The 17,032-nt window shown below is 42.0% G+C and overlaps 1 protein-coding gene across 3 annotated transcripts in view; it reads right to left on the reverse strand.

Moving 5' to 3' along the window:
- Positions 1-16,984, reverse strand: part of Hipk1 (homeodomain interacting protein kinase 1) — a 50,214-nt gene extending 33,230 nt beyond the window's left edge. Inside the window, exons 1-2 of one of the 3 annotated variants that reach the window (XM_076933047.1) lie at positions 16,817-16,984; positions 3,864-4,941 (exon numbers count right to left, since the gene is read on the reverse strand). In XM_076933047.1, coding sequence (XP_076789162.1) covers positions 3,864-4,939 — 1,076 coding nt within the window. In that variant the 5' untranslated portion in view covers positions 4,940-4,941; positions 16,817-16,984. Of the gene's footprint in view, positions 1-3,863; positions 4,942-16,412; positions 16,545-16,816 lie in introns of those variants that run through there. The other 2 variants (XM_034499550.2, XM_034499551.2) reach the window with 2 other exon arrangements.
- Positions 16,985-17,032: the final 48 nt, after the last annotated feature.

Below are 17,032 nucleotides of genomic sequence, written 5' to 3' on the forward strand. Positions count from 1 at the left end.
CATCAAACCTACTTATTTACCAGATTAGAGATGTTACATAAAAGTCCGACTTCCTGCATCTGTGGCTTAAATTGAAACTGTAGTTTCACTGTTACAGGAAATTAGATTGTTTGTATAGGATAAATTAAACTATACTTTTTCTCTTCTAGGCAGTGTCCGCCCATAAACAACAAAATGATCTGAGCTTGAAATAAATGCTAGCTAGTTTGTTTAAAAGAGTAAAACACTGAGATTGTTAAGCGTGGCAAACTTCTTTCCCTAAAACGCAAGCCCCAAGGACAGCAGCTTTGCTTGGAGTAGTCAGTGTACATTTAGCAGGCTAGAGAGACATTTCCAGGGCCTAGATCATTCTGCCATACCTATGGCTAACTGTGGCAAATTCTGCCAAATACGCAGTAGGTGTGTATACTTATCAGGACAAAGCAACATAAACTTAAAAGAAGGGTAAGAAGGCTGGATTTGAAGGCAGCTTCACCATCCCAAAGGGTTTCAGAGATTTGCAAAGGACAAGAATAGAAGGTATTAGTGAACTCTGACAACAAAGACATATGAGGACATTTTCAGCTCACTGAGGAGAAGCTGGTGCTGAGGGAGGGCTCCCTGCACAGCTAGCTCTTCCACCTGCCTCAGCCTTGGTATCAAGTCCCATGGTGAGACAACAGAGCACGCAGGTAAATTCTAGCCCCAGTCACAAACCCTGGACGCTGAGCTGCATGTACAGTGATGGTGTGAGAGCAGATGAACTTTTAAGAAGTAAACTTACTTCCTCTTGAAATTACTCTTAAAGCCAACAACCAAATTTGTAAGAAGCTTTGAAGAACACTTTAAAACTTAGGAAACCTTATTTTTTCTAAAATCAAAACTAAAATTAAAAGGATACAAAAAAGGCCCAAAGACTAACAACCTAATACAGAAAATTAGTCCCATGGATTAGCCAGTCAGAGCCGACTAAGCAGGAAAATCTGTCCCACAACTCATTTTGAGTCTTTATGTAAATGATTTCGTAAAATAATTTGCATCTCCTTTTGTTCTGTCTTTTTCAGTTTTAAAGCTGTTTGGTTATCTCTGAAAGGACACAGTTACTGAACACCTGCACACACAAAGAAAAGACTCAGCTGATGAGCTCCTGCCAGAGCTGATCCCTCTCACCTCCCTAGTCAAGTCAGTGGGGCAGCACCAGCTCTGCAACACACCTGTAAGCATGTGGTGCATCTGTACTATGGGAAGGGAGGGGTATTTAAAGTGGATCAAAGCAAATGTAGCTGGAGCCTAAATATCCCAAGTCATAAATAAACCGAAGTGAAATTTTCAAAATTAGCCTAGGTTGCCAAGAGCAGCATGAAACCAGAAACCACAGGCCCTCCAAGTTCCTTTCAAGTAAAACAGGTCATAGTTTTATAAAGCTAAAGATTTTTTAAGTGAGAATGAATTAAAAGACTACCATTAAAATGTCAGTACTGCACTACCCAAGGAAATTTGCAATGTCAATGTTATTCTTATTAAATTATATGATTTTTTTTTTTTTGAAGAAAAGGTACTAAGACCATTCAATGGGGAAACAAACAGCTCTTAGAGCAAAGGTCACTGTGTGAACTAAACAATCACATGGAATAGAAATAAACAATAAAAACTGAACAAGGCACAGTAGCCCATGCCTGCAATTCAAGCACTCAGGAGGCCGAGGGAGGGAAAAGTGCTGAGTTCAAAGCCATCCTGAGTTACCGAGTGCCAGGTCAACAAGAGTTATATAGCAAAACCTTGTCCCAAAATGAAATAGCTAAATGAAATGCACTAGCTAAAAGTCCAAGACTGTAGACTCAAACAGGAGTTAAACTATACAACGATGAATTTGTAACAATGACACCTGAAGAAGAAACAACAGGAAAAAAGCAAGCCAAACTTTACCAAGGTTCAGAATACCTGTGTATTAAACACTAGCCACAGATTTAAAAACTATAAAAGGAGACAAAATATTTGAAAATCACAACTATTAATGACTAGAATGTATTTTTTTAATTTCTAAAATGTAACAAAACCAGCTGAAAATTTGGTCAGAGGAATTGAATAAATATCTCTCTAAACAAAGTATAAGGTAGCAATAAAAACATGAAAAACTGTCAGTAAGTATTACTAGTTAGGAAAATGTAAATCAAAACTACCTGAGATACCACTTTAGACCCATAAAGAGAGCTACTTTAAAATACATAGAAAATAACAAGTGTGGGAAGAAACATGGAGAAAATAGGACTCTCATGTGCTGCTGGTAAGAATGGAAAAGTCTAGTAGATTCTCAAAGCTACTATAATTCCCTAGGACCTAGCAAGTCCACCCCAAGCTCTACAGGCCTGAAAATAAGAACTGAGATACATGGACAGCAATGTTCACAGCAGCATCATTCACAGAAGCCCAAAGGTGGTGACAACCCAAGTGCCTGCCTATCAAAAGATGGATAAACAAAATGTGGTAAATTCATACAATAAAACATTACTCAACCTAAGAAGGAATGGCATCCTGACAGAATAGGTTAATCTCAAAAACATAAGATCTAGGGATGGAGCTGGTGAGATAGCTCAGCGCTTAGGAGCACTGGCTGCTCTTCCAGAGGACCCAGGTTCAATTCCTAGCATCCACATGGCAGCTCATAACCATCTGTAACTCCAGTGCCAGAGGACTGGATCTTGCCTCTGCAGGCACAGGTACAACTTGGTACACAGATACACATACTGACAAAATACCCATAAACATAAAATAAAAATTAAAAAAAGAAAACTCAAAATGAAACAGATAGTAAATCTACTAATCCAAACACTTAGGCAGGTCCCTGAGAGTTCAAGCCCAGCCTGGTCTACACAGAAGCTTCCACGCTAGACAAGGCTACAGAGTAAGAACTTATCTCCAACAAAGACATCTGCCTAAAAAAAAAAAAAAAAAAACAAAAAAAGAAAAAAAAAAAAAGAAAAAAAGAAAACATATTTTGTGGTTAACTACTTATTTTTGGTGGAAGCTTTTATTTTGGGGTAGGGGCCATCAGACTCAGCCTCACACAGGCTAGGCAAGCCCTGTCTGTATCTATGAGCTACATACCCCAACCCATGCTCATTTCTTGAGTAGACACCAGTATTATCAATATTCAATTTATATATATATATATATATATATATATATATATATATATAAATAAAATATCAGATTCTTTAAGATTAATAACTAAATAAAATAAAGATCTGAAAAATAAAAGTATATTTTAAAGCCTTGGTTATAGTACACACAAAATTGTATATACAACATTTAAGTACTGTTTCAAGAATTTTAATGTAATAAAAGGACCTTATATTAGAAGAATTCATCTAGAAATAAAAATCATTAATATTCTTAGGTCAAGCTATCCTAGGATAACTAAGTTCAAAATCTTGTAGTGACTGTTCAAATGGAAGACTACAGCAATCATCTAATACAGTTTTTGCTATCAGAAAAACAGAAAAGAAAAAATGGCTTCTAAGGTTAAACTTTACATTTACATGCAAAGGTAAGAGCTGAGGAAAAAAACATCTGTGGAGACTGATCATCTCTGCATAGTCCTTCAAGTAGGGAAAGTTAGGTATAATGGTGGCCAAGAATGAATCAGATACTAGCACAATTCAGCCAGCAACTTTCAGAATTAAATGTGAGTTATTTGCTAGTAATAGGATTCCAGCAAGAAAAGTGTGTTACTTAAGGAACTCCACACACACACACATGTAAGCTGAAACAAACCCTGCGGCCATCTTGGATTCTAGAAATAAGTAGACTCCTGGGTAGAACAATTACAGTTCTATGCTAAGCATGGTAAACACAAGGACAGCTCTCCAGTATTTGGCACTTGCCTGTAGTAGCGTGATTGCAGGTAGGTAGAACACACAGCCTTGGAAACATGACTAGCAGAACCAAAGTCAATGACCTTCACGCGGTAGGGCTGGCGGACTGGATCAACCAGCATGATGTTTTCAGGTTTAAGGTCAGCATGAATCAGACCAAGACTCTTCAGCTTCATCAGGGCTGTGGCCACCTGCTGCAAGATTGGTCTTATGTACTTGAGTGGCAGTGGGCTAAACTTGTTCTGCTTTAGAAAATCATACAAGTTCTGCTCCAACATCTCAAACACAAGGCAGGTATGATTCTTGTGCTGAAAGCACTCATAAGAACGGACAAAATTATACTCATCAGCATTCTCACTGCTTAGGCGAGAAAGGATGCTCACTTCAATCTGTCCTTGTCTGGCATAGGAGGGGTGGTTCTTCAGGATCTTAATGGCCACAATTTCCTTGGTGCTCCGCTTCCAGCACTTTGCCACCTGCCCAAATGTCCCTCGGCCTAGGAACTCTAAGACTTCATAGCTGTTGGTCATAGAGCAAAGGATCTCATGTTGGACCAGCTGGTAATCCCCTTCTCCGCTAGAACTGCTACTCTTGGTGGTCACAGTGGTGGTCGTGGCAGCAGCACCCACCACGGTTCTGTTCTGCAGCATGAGAGGGGGATGTTCTTCTATGATCTGCACGCTGCCGTTGCTGTCTACTTCCTCACTCTTTCTCTTCAATCCACATTTTTGATATGGCTCAAGCAAAGAAACGTTGCTCCTGTGAGTCAGGGTCTGGCTGCTTTGGAAGGTTGCCGTGGCGGCACCGCCGGAGCTGTCAGCAGCTGTCACCACAATATGCTCCACGGCAGGAGCTGGGAGGAGGAGGCCCTGATCGTAAGCAGGAATATTGAAATTTGCTACCTGGTGAGAGGAGTTGGCTTGCCCTTGTGTAGCTGGGAGGGTTTTGCTGTGGGTATAATATTTGTCGTTGCTGCTCTGTCCTGAAACATCCCAGCCAGAGGGCTCTATTTTCAGTTTCTTCGCACTGCAGAAGGCACTCGACGACACTGATGGGGGGGAGAACACCTGCAGCTGTGATGCCATACCTACATGGAAGGAGAGGAAGAATGAGACCACAGGGCTCAAGATGCAAAGCTCACCAACAGTGTATGTGACAGCACGTGTAGCTGACAAGACCCATACTGCACTATTTCCCTCCTCTTAAAGGCAAATTCAGTCTCAACTGACATTTACACATATAGTGTCCATACTGTGCCAAAGCAAAGGCTAACTACTCTGTACAAGTCAAACATAAAATAGTGTTGTGTTCTCCAACACTGGCAAGATAGCCACTGACCAAAAGAAATCAACCAGGTTGATGACAAGGGTAGAGAGTATCTTCTGAAGAAACTTTCTACAGAAAGGTACTCTTAGAACAAGATGGGATCAGGTGGTACAATAGCTCGCTCAGTGCTTTGCTGACGACCCCAACAACCAGAGTTTTCTTCCCAGGTACTCATGGTGGAAGGAGACAGGTGACTCCCACAAGTTGTCCTACGGCCTTCACAGTTTTACCATGACATACCAATCACATATGTGAAATCATGCTGGCCTACACAGTGAGTCAAAGACTGGGGGCAGGGGGTAAGGGAGGGTCAAGAGAAAGAGAGAGAGAGAGAGAGAGAGAGAGAGAGAGAGAGAGAGAGAAAGAGAGAGAAAGAAAGAAAGAAAAGAGGAGAAAGAAGAAAAGAGAATATGGGGAGAGGAAGTGAGAACAGTCCAACTGCCCTGAATATCCCACAGATCCTCAACTTCAGTAAGACAAAGGACTACACTTAAAGTTGTTTTTTTTTTTTTAAGAAAAAAAAAAAGCACAAACATCCAGCACAAAACACACACTCATCTGCTCTCTTCTTGCCATTAGGACCTTCATAGGCCTGGAGGCTTGACAGTAAACCCCTTTCTTAGCCCTACACACTCCCTCTTTTCAGTAATTATAACCTAGAATGTCATTTGCAAAAAAAAAAAAAAAGAAAAGAAAAATCTAAAAAAATTCTATCTCAAATCCAGACTCCTCTTTTCATCTCTTCTTTCTACTCTTCCCACCAAATCTATCTTACCCAAATCTTATCTTATGCTCACTTGATGATAAGACAGATACCTCAAATTCAGTATGTCCAAAATTAAATTTACAAGCCTCCACTCCACTCTCAATTTTCTGTCATGTATAGAATACACCAAACGCCCACTCACGCAAGCCAAAACCCATCGAGCAATGGGCTTCAGCTTCCTCATCTGTACAGGGCAACAGCAATAGCCATCTCTAGGAGCTATTCTGACTGCAGAGTGGCAGCTCCAGGCACATACTCACTATGTGGACTCACTCTTCTCCCTTTCTTCACAAACTACTACTTGGCTGAACTACAGCCTAAGTATAGTTCAAGTCAGCCATTTTTTTCACCATGCTAGTTCACAATGCAAACAAGCCTCTTAAGAATTGCCTTAAACACTCAAAGGATTCTTTGCTTTTATTTGTTGATAGGGTTGGTTTTTGTTGGGTTTTTTTGTTTTGTTTTGTTTTGTTTTTGAGACAGGACCTTTAGCATCCAAGACACCCTCAAGCTTGCTATGTAGCTGAGGAGGTTGTTGAACTTTTGACATCTTTGCTTTTAAAAAGCAGGCTAGATAACTGTCTTTTCTTAATCTCTTCCCATTTCCCCCAGAAGTTTTCCACTACTTTGGGCATTAAAGCTAAAGATCTTCAAAATAGATCTAGTGGTGCAGACCTTTTAGTCCCAACTACTCAAGAGGCTGAGAGACAGGAGAAGCACAAGATGAAGGTAAGCTATAGACTGAATGTAAAGCCAGTCTGGGTAACTTAGTGAGAGAGAGACCCTGTTTCAAAATAAAGTTGAAAATAGCAACAAAGAGTGGATGTGGCAGTAGCTGGGAATATAGCTCAATGGTAGAATGTTAGCTTAGCTTGTATTGTTTAACATGTGCAAAGCATTGATTCAATCCACAGTACATGGGGATGGAGATAAAATGTTCACCAAGAGGCTAGGAAGATGGCTTGATTAGTAGGGTGATGAGCACCTGAGTTAAAATCCCTTGCACCCACATAAAAAGCCAGGCACAGCAAGATGCACCTGTAATCCCAACACTGGGGAGATGGAGACAGGATGCCTGAGGCTTGGTGGCCATCCAGTCTAGCTCAATCAGTAAACTCTGAGTTCAGTGAAATCCTGTCTCAAAAAATAAGATGGAGAGCAACTGAGCAAGACACATGACAGCCATCTCTTGTCTACATATGCACACCTGTACCTGCAAGCACACAAACGTACACAGACCTAAAACCCTCTCCAAAAATCTCTCAAAATGTTCTTGCTGACCAGTATTCCCACTTTACTGTCTCCTCCTGTCTCAGCTGAGATCTCCTGAGGGCTGAGAAGATAGGCATATGCCACCACACCCAGCTGTTTAGTTCCTGCAAAGCAACTCCGTTTCCTCTCTCCATCAGGCTCCTAACACAAAACTCTTGTCTCCCTCTCTCACCCACACCCGTCACAGCCATCTCCTCCACTACTGATTTACTGTTCTCTTATGACTTTACATTTAGTGCCACAATATAAATTCCATGAGGACAGATACCTTTTCTTCTTCACGTCTATCACCTGGGCCCTTCCAGATCTATTAGTGTAATATAAACACAATACTTGCTGGAAGAAAGACTTGACTCCTGCCTACCAATTTCATTATCTACAAGTCACTATCATTCATATATAAACTGTAGTATTTTCAAATGTTTGGCTTTGGTTTTATTTTTCTTTACATGTCCTTCCGTTTTGTTCGAATAGTTCTTAAGATATGGTTGAAGTCTCCACTCCAACCCACATAGTACAATTTGACAAATCATAAGAAAATAAACATACCGCCGGGTGGTGGTGGCACACGCCTTTAATCCCAGCACTTGGGAGGCAGAGGCAGGCGGATTTCTGAGTTAGAGGCCAGCCTGGTCTACAGAGTGAGTTCCAGGACAGCCAAGGGCTACACAGAGAAACCCTGTCTCAAAAAACAAAACAAAACAAAACAAAACAAAAAAAAAAAAAAAAAAAAAAAAAAAAAAAACCTTAAAAAAAAAAAAGAAAATAAACATACAACTAGAAAGGAAGGAAACATGACAAAGGATGTTACAGAACATCAAAAGCACTGTGTAGGGCTGAAGCTGAGGTCTGAAATAGTGTTTGCCCAGAATGCACAGGACCTTGGATTTGATTCCTGGCGCTGCATATAAAGGGGGGTGGGAGTGGGCCAAAGGTGTGCACTTCATTGTGTTTGATTACAACTTAAAGCTTATCTGCAGTGGAGTCAGCTGCAAAGAAAAAAATACATCCTCAACCTTCAACTTCTAAATTGGTGGTTGGATTTACTTTAAGCAACAGTTTCCATAATTGATATGAACCTCAAAGAGAAAAAAAAGCACAAATTAAAAGCTAAAACCAGTGCACTTCAACTTACAAGGTCATGAATATGCAAAGCCTCTTGGCCTACTTACATCACCTATGTAAAACCAAATATAAAAAGAAAACCTGAAACCAAGTAGTTCCTTTACTAAATTTACCTATTAAAATATATGCAAAGTATCACTTGCCATCATAAAATTGAGCCAAACTTAAAAAAAAAAAGTAAGTAAATCATCCAATTTGTTTTCCCTACTGAAATAGAAATTCAACAATTCAACCAAAAACATGGAACACAATATTCATCAATATAAAATTTACAGTTTGCAGCAACTACAAAAGGGCAGAGGTCACGGTAGCACATAGCTGTAGTCCTTGAACTTGAAAAACAGGACAGGAGAATCAGGGGTTCAAGGCCAACCTTGGTCATTGTGAGGCCAGCATAGGCTTTATGACCCTTCCTCAAAACGAAAATGACAAGGTCATAAAGTCATACTGGAAAGAACTCAAAAAATAATCCTCTTATTTATTGTTTCTATTGTTTCTATTTTTTAAGACAGTTTCTACAGCCGGGCAGTGGTGGCACACGCCTTTAATCCCAGCACTTGGGAGGCAGAGGCAGGTGGATTTCTGAGTTCGAGGCCAGCCTGGTCTACAGAGTGAGTTCCAGGACAGCCAGGGCTACACAGAGAAACCCTGTCTCAAAAAAAACAAAACAAAACAAAAAAAAGACAGTTTCTACAGAGCGCTAGCTAGCCTCAAACTTACAATGTACCTGAGGATGACCTTGAACTCCTGTTCCTCATCCCTCTACCTTCTGAATGCAGGATTCACATGCATCACGACTTTTGGCCAATTTTTTTTGTAATGTTCATAACTAGATAGTCCTTAAAAATATTACATCTTTAGAACGATGTTATCACCAACTTTTGACCCCATAACAAAATTGCAAATACTAATGACTTTCACCAGAGAGAGAGAAAGACAGAGAGAGAGAGAGAGAGAGAGAGAGAGAGAGAGAGAGAGAGAGAGAAAATATGCTTGAAAAACATACGTAATCCATAAAAGGCAAAAAAACAAAAAACAGAATTTCACTAGCCTTTCTCACAGGTACATATTTTACCATCACTCCTCAAGTAGTTGACACTCAGACCTCAGTAACAAGGTGAGAAGAAAACACAGAATCACAATGACCTAGAAAAACCAACACTGTTATTTATACTCTACTCTGAAGTGAGGCTTTAAAAAGCCATTTCTAGGCATAGATACTGTCCCACAAATCTGCCTTTGCAAATGAGGATCACTTCTGAGGTAAGATTTTTCCAAAAAAATATGGGACAGAATTAACGACTGTGGGTATTTTTCTGTATAGAATGCTCTGTTAAACCACAAACTAATGCATATGAAGATAGCTCCCAATAAATCAAATGCTATTTCTGACTTCCTGAAATGTTGCACCTCTTGGATCTAGCAATAAACAAAGTTTCATTTCAAAATTCACTTTCCAATGACAACTAATGTAATATACTAACAAATTTGCTCCCTGCAATAATCCCAAACTATAATTAACAGACAAAGACTTTTAGTACTTGTGTTTACTACTCAAAGGAGAGCTGGACCTTGCTGGAGTGAACGGCTTTAAACATGGTTATTTCAGAGCTTCTCTACTCTGTGGCAAATACTCCACACTGCAATTGATATAGGTATTTAATTAATTCCTGCCACAAGGAATTAAATTATAACACTGAATGGAATGGTTTGGTATCACAGCAAAGATAGGCATTTTTTCAAAGCTTGTGTCCTCTTTTATCGAGACAGGGTTTACTCTGTGTTAACCCTGGTTGTCCTAAAGCTTACTCTGTAGACCAAACTAGCCTCAAACTCAAAGATTCCCCCTGCCTCTGCCTCCCAAGTGCTAGGATTAAAGGCATGTGTAACTTCCATCCCCTCCCCCAACACCCCCCATACACTCATGTACCTATAATAAATTCATGCTGCTTTTGTTCAATGTCATCTTCATCTTTCCTCTCTGGCATAATTTAACAACCAATGACCTAAATAGCCTAAAACCAATACTTTATATTGAGTTCTCCCAGTCATCTGTCCTGGCTTATATGTATATATAAGGAAGTGTATATACTCCAGTATATACTCTGATACACATTCTTAACATTAGACAGGTAAGTAAAAGAACATGCTTTAATTAAAATATTATTAGTGAGTTTATGTATTACAGGATATTTGATCAAACTTGTGAAGCTCAAGATTGTGTTATTTACTGGAAAAACCTGTTTCTAGTTGTGGTGTGGCTCCACCCTTAGCACACAACTTTAATCCCCCTGGCTGTAATATAGACAAGCCCTTAGTAAACACCTATAAACAGTGAAGGTCAAGTTAGTTTGTAGAAGAAAGCAGCCATGTTTGAAAGTGATGTCTAATTAAGTTGTAGATCAGAAAGATTTGTCAGAATAGGATATGGCCAATTTAGGAGAGAGTGCAGTGCAGAGATATAGGCTGTTTTATGGGGAGAGTTTTACAAAGACAGGCTGAAGAGAGAACAAGCTAGACAACACAGGTAAAGACAAAATATTAGGTAAAGCCAGAGAATGAGAAGGAACAAGAAGATAGAACAGATTGCTAGAGTTAGTTTAAGGTCAAGCAGAAGTCAGGAGATGGAGAGAGGAAGAGGGAGAGAGAGGGAGAGAAAGGGGGAGGGAGGGAAGGAAAGAGAGAGAGAGATAGAGAGGGGGGGCAGATTGAATCAACCAGCTTGGAGAGGAGTTTGGGTCAGAACAGCTGAGTTGAACCAGCCAGCCAGAGATCAGAAAAAACAAAGGGTGAGCTTATTCAGCCATAAGTCTCAGAAGCTGAAAATATTCTAGACATAAATAAGATTGTTTGGAAGCTAGAAGCTTCCAGGACTAGAACTAGGTTAGCAGACAGAGGCAGTAAACCTCAGAGACAATTACTTCAGGAGAATACAAGTTACATTTACATGTATGTGCATGCCACGGTGGTGGTCGTATATGGCACAGTGTGCATCTAGAGTTCAGAAAACAACTCTGTGGAGTCAGTTCTCCCTTCTACCTTTACATAGGTTCCAAGGATCAACCTCAGGTGGCCATACCAGGCCAGGCATGCACGACAAGCACCTCTACTCACTAAGCCATTTTTCCAGCCCAAGAATACATTTTTTATAAATGTAAAACAAGAGCCAAGCAGTGGTGGTACATGCCTTTAATCCTAGTACTCAGGAGGCAGAGGCAGGCAGATTTCTGAGTTCAAGGTCAGCTTGGTCTACAGAGGGAGTTCCAGGGCAGCTAAAGCTACACAGAAAAATCCTGTCTCAAAAAAACATAAATAAGTAAATAAAATAAAATAAAATAACAAAAGGAAGAAAGGAGAAAGACAGAAAATACAGACAAGAAGGTGCTAGGGAGATGGCTCAGTAAATGAGGTGCACATAGGACCTGAATTCAATCTTAGTACCCATGTAAAAGTTAGGTGTTGAGGTGCAAAAGGGTGCTGGGGCAGAAAGAGGTGGATCCCTGGAGCTCTCTGGAAAACTAGCAAGCTCCAGGCTCAGTAAAAGACCCTGTCTCAGAACATAAGGCAGCTACCAATGAGGACACACAACATCAGCCCGGTCTCCACAGCAGCATGCACAGGTACATTCACCTACATACATAAAAGTAAAATAAAAATTTAAGAAAATTCTTTTGCCAGAAACCTAACTACCTTTTACTCCACTCAGTTTCCTCCAGCCCACCTGCCCTACTTACTTAAAACTTGAATTGTGAACTACTTAAACAGCCTAAGTGGTATTCCCTAAATTATACTCTTAAGCACCTTGTTAGTGCTCACTTTTTCAATTCATTCTTCACTTCCTAGCCTGCTTTAAAAATGCACATCTGGAAAAATAATAAACATCTGTTCCACCATTTAAGCCTTCATGATAAAGTCCAAAAACATGATAAAGTCTGACCTGTGGTTACTTTCATTTCAGTGGATTTGTTAGATCCACTCTTTTTTCCCTGGGCACTCACTCTTAAGTTTCAGTGCTTGGAAGAATGTGTGGACCTTGGCTTCTCCAGTCCACGTTCCTGCATATATATAATGTGCTTGCTTTTCCTGAAATGAACTTCATTTCCCTTCTTAGCCTTTGTTTTTCCTGTTTGTTTGTTTGCTTGCTTGTTTTTCTTTTTCTTTTTTTTTTTTCTTTTTTTTTTTCCGAGACAGGGTTTCTCTGTGTCCTGGCTGTCCTGTAACTCTGTAGACCAGGCTGGCCTCAGACTCAGAAATCCGCCTGCCTCTGATTCCCAAGTGCTGGGATTAAAGGAGTGCACCACCACTGCCTGGCACCTTTGCATTGTTTTCCTAATGTCTACCTTTCCGCACATAAATCTCACTTCGGTGTTAGGGCTTGTTGTTTTGTATAAAGATCTACTTTCTCCTTTATTAGGCACATGGCTAGGCTACGTTGATCAGTCTTCCTCACCAGTTGAGAACAATGCATAAAAAGGCTTTCAAAGATCCAAGCTTCTACCCTGAGACAACGCCCAAGTAATGGTAGAGTAATAAGCTGGAAGCAGCACAGGTCTATGAGTGGCCAGCAGCAGAGAGCAGATTAGTAAGCTGGGATAGCACTGACATAGAACATTTACATAACAAGTTTGCCACCCCTTTGCAGTACTTCCTTCCTTCATATGGGCCTTCATATTACAAGCAAGTTTCCCAACTAGTATTGCAAAACAGGGTGTGGAAAGGTGGTTTTAGCTGCCAGGAGAGCATCTACAGCTCTGTGTACCTTCAGCCATTTAAAACATGCTCTGATGTTTTGATAAACTGGCTAAAGGATACTTTCCTTCTGGGTAAGGTATTTTCCCAAGTTTCAATACTTGCTTAGACTGGTTTTGCATAACAAATGTATAGCAATAAAACAAAAGAAGAGTATTGGGAAAAGACACTATTTTACTATGTATACAAGATATAGTCAACAAGGTTTATAAAGTTTGAAATAAAATGACAGCACTAAGAGTTTCCAATATAAGAGCAAAGTCAAATTAACGAGAGAGATCACTATAAAACACAAATAATACCTTGTGAGGGAGGGCCCTGTTCAGATCTAAAGGAAGCACAGGTTAAATAAGGGAACAATGGCTGGGCAGATGGGAGGTACACTGAGGCTCTTCCAAAAACAATGACTGCAAGGGAGATGGAAAATGAGTAACTGTGTAGAGGAAGGAAATGTGTTTGACTGGAGAAAGAGTAGGGAAAAAAAAAAAAAAAACAGTACTGAACTTTCACAGCTACTTTAAAAGTCTTTTCTTAAATTTCTAATTCTAAAATGGAAAAAAAAAGAAAAAAAGAAAAAGAAACTCAAAAAGGCCAAATAAGTTTTACCCAGAGCTAATGAGCAAAGTGCTGGTTCCTTTCATTAAGTAACAAAGAAAATACGGTACCAGGTGCCTTTAAAGAATCCAAAGGGGATTTGATACCCTTAGAAGGCTGCTGAAGTGATATAGCACCAAAAAGGAAAAAATAAAATGAAAGTATAAAAGGCACTAGAGGGCCAGCAAAATGGCTCACTGGGTAAAGGCACTTGCTGCTAAGCCTAAAAAGAGTTTATCCCCCAGACCCACATTAGAGAAAACCAATTCCTGCAATTTGTTTTTTCTTGAATGCGTGCACACATGTACAGACATACACACACAATGTAACAAATATATACTACTGAGAAATACATTATGCTGCATACACTGGCTGAATTTCTACAACTAAAAAAAGACAAAAGACAAAATCAAAACCATACCAGACACTATGAAGTTTCAGTAAAGCTGAGACAGGACTTCAGCTCAGGAGTGTGAGGTCAAGCCTAGTCAACAGAGCCTTAGCCTATGTTCTTTACAACAAACAAGAAAAAGAAAATCAAATTAAGTGTTAGTTCAGGGAAATGATTTTTAATAACTTGGCCAAAATGGCATGAATTGTAAGGGAAGAAACTGGCTAGGAAGTAGGAGGGGAGAGGCCTGTAACAAAAACAGACTGTTGTCACAGTCAAAAAAAGGACAGCTGACAGGTCAGGCTGCTCAGGCTTACAGAATTATTCCAATTACAAAAGAACCAATTAAAATACAAAACTAACAAGCGGCACAAGCTCCAAGTATAAGAAGTTCACAGGCAGGTTTGGCTCACTGATCTCCACCAACAAACCACTGATAGTTCTGTGCTTATAAAAACAAAAACAGAGGCAAGAATTCTGTTTTCCAGAGGAATGTGAACTCTGACTTTTTTTTTTTTTTCAGAAGGAAGATCTGGTTTGATTTTAAATCTCTTTACCAATCAACTTGCTCTAAAATCTGTAAAATACAATGTCCAGAGATCAACTTGTTCACGAGACTATCAGAAACGACCTGCCAACAAGAGCCAACATTTTTGTCAGCTGCCTTACCGGTTTGGCAGCCTCTAGCTTCAATCTCAAAAACTACCAAATTACCCTTCAAGCCAAAAAGAGTATTGTTTTTTTGTTTGTTTGTTTGGTGAGACAGGGTTTCTCTGTGTAGCCCTAGCTGTTCTGGAACTCGCTCTGTAGACCCAGGCTGGCCAGATAGATGCTCCTGCCTCTGCCTCCTGAGTGCTGGGATTAAAGGCTTGTGCTGCCAAGAAAAGTATCTAAAAGCCTCTATCATATTGCAACACCGAATCCTGAGAAAATTGCATGCAAAAGAGACTCAAAATACCAGCTGAATAACAGTGATTAGGTAAAATGAGTTGTTGGGTTTTTTAATGTTTTACAGGAAGCTTTAGGCTTTAAGTGACTCTCCCCATCCCTCACCAAAAAAATGGCAATGGTTTGCATTCTCTATAATCTTAACCAAAAAAAAAAAAAAAAAAAAAAAAAAAACTACAGACCATGAATCAAAAATAGCTTTACACAAACAAGAGCAAAATTGTAGGTTTTGCTGAGGGCATCCGCCACTTAATTTAACCCCACTCCATCTAGAGCAGGAAGCCATGCTGCTGTTTTCATCAGTTACTAGGAAACAAGATAAAGGGCGGACTGGGGCAACCGAGTCTACGCTTGAAACTAGTATGTGGCTGCACTACACTACTGAGAATTCTCAAAGTGTCACTAAAGAGAGAAGAATGAGCATCTTCTGAGTACCCACAACTAAGTCACTGGATATGTAGAGAAAAGATTTACTTACTGGAGCTTGCCCCCACCCCCTTTCCCGCTTCCCGTTCCAGTACCCATCCCCAAACAGGAAAGAAAACGCGCCCAGCATAAACACACAGGCCACTGCTCACGGTTCGTCACCACAACAAACTGGGGATTAGACCAATACTTCTGGAGACCAAGTTTTAGGTCTCGGTTGCCAAGCACAAACGGGGGACGCTGCCCTACAGCGCTGTTTATAGTGTGGGTCCTACCCAAAGGCTTTTGGTTATTTCCATCTTTTCCTTTAATGTTTTGGATTTTGTTGTTCTTGGCTTTGAAAGTAACGACGGGCTGCAAGTTTCCCTTTGAAAAAGACCTCTAGCTTTGCCTTGCAGAGATAAACATAGGTGGGCTGGTCCCCACACATAGCCTTATCACCATCACAAATTACACACTCAAAGATTACAGAACATGAACCAAGAGAATAGAAAAGCTTCCATATCAATCCGACCAACACGATTTTCTCTAGATGCGGTTTCCCAGTCCCCAAAGGCACAAATACGCCCGACCTACAGCTACAGGGAGTGGGGTGACATGCACACGCACAAGTACAAGCAAGCTTTACACAGAGAACTGCCACCGCAGCCCGCGGTTGGGGTGGGGACCCGTACGGTGGGGAGATGCCAGACCGACCCCTGTCACCTGAGGACAACAACACGATTGGGAGGGAAAGACAGCAGGCAGGGGGAGTTGCCCATTTTCTCCGGCACGCAGTGGCGTCCGGCCGCTCGCAGCCAGGCAGCAGGACGGGGCCCCCAGGGCCTCGCGGGGCCTGGCCAGAGAGGCGCCCCGCGCAAGTCGGCTACCGACGGGAGTCCGCCGCTCGCTCCGTCCCACCTCGGGGCGCCGAGCCCCGCAGTCCACGGCCCCATCCCCTCGCCGAGCTTGACTCACTCACCGCCGGTGTGTGTAGTTCTCAGCCTCGAGTCGGGGCCGCCGCGGGGAGGCGGCGGAGGAGACGCGATCCGGGGCTCCGCCGCCGGGTCATCATACCCCCCGCACGAGCCAGCCCGGGCCCCGGCCCCCGCCCCCCGGAGCCGTCCCCGCGCCCGTCCTGCGGCCGGAGCCTCGCCAGCCTCCCGCCTGCCCTGCCACCCGGCCCCTTCCCGCCGCCGCCGCCGCCGCCTCAGCGCCAAGCGCTCCCGCCTCGGCCTCCCCTGCGGTCCGGGGCCACGGCCCGGCCCTTCGCTCCGCAGCTGCCGTTGTCACCAGACCCGACAAATGGAGCCCCGAGCGACCGCCTGCATCCCGCCGGCCCCGCCTCGCCGGAACCATTCAGCCACCTAGCGCCATGACACCTACTGAGGCGGAAGTGCGGAGGAGCGGGAGGGCTGAGATCACTGCATCTTGCCGCGGACCGCGGGTGTGGGTGGGCCTCCGTGGGGAGCCAGCGTGGACAGTGTGTGGGGACCGGTTTCCCAGTCCTCTCCGCACAGCAGTCTCCGAGGTGGTTTAACCGGCGTTCAGTGGCAGTCGGGTTTCTCGCAGTTAGATGTCATCTCAGCTAGTGTGACATCA

This window comes from Arvicanthis niloticus, chromosome 4 (assembly GCF_011762505.2).
Source record: "Arvicanthis niloticus isolate mArvNil1 chromosome 4, mArvNil1.pat.X, whole genome shotgun sequence".
Taxonomy (NCBI): Eukaryota; Metazoa; Chordata; class Mammalia; order Rodentia; family Muridae; genus Arvicanthis; species Arvicanthis niloticus.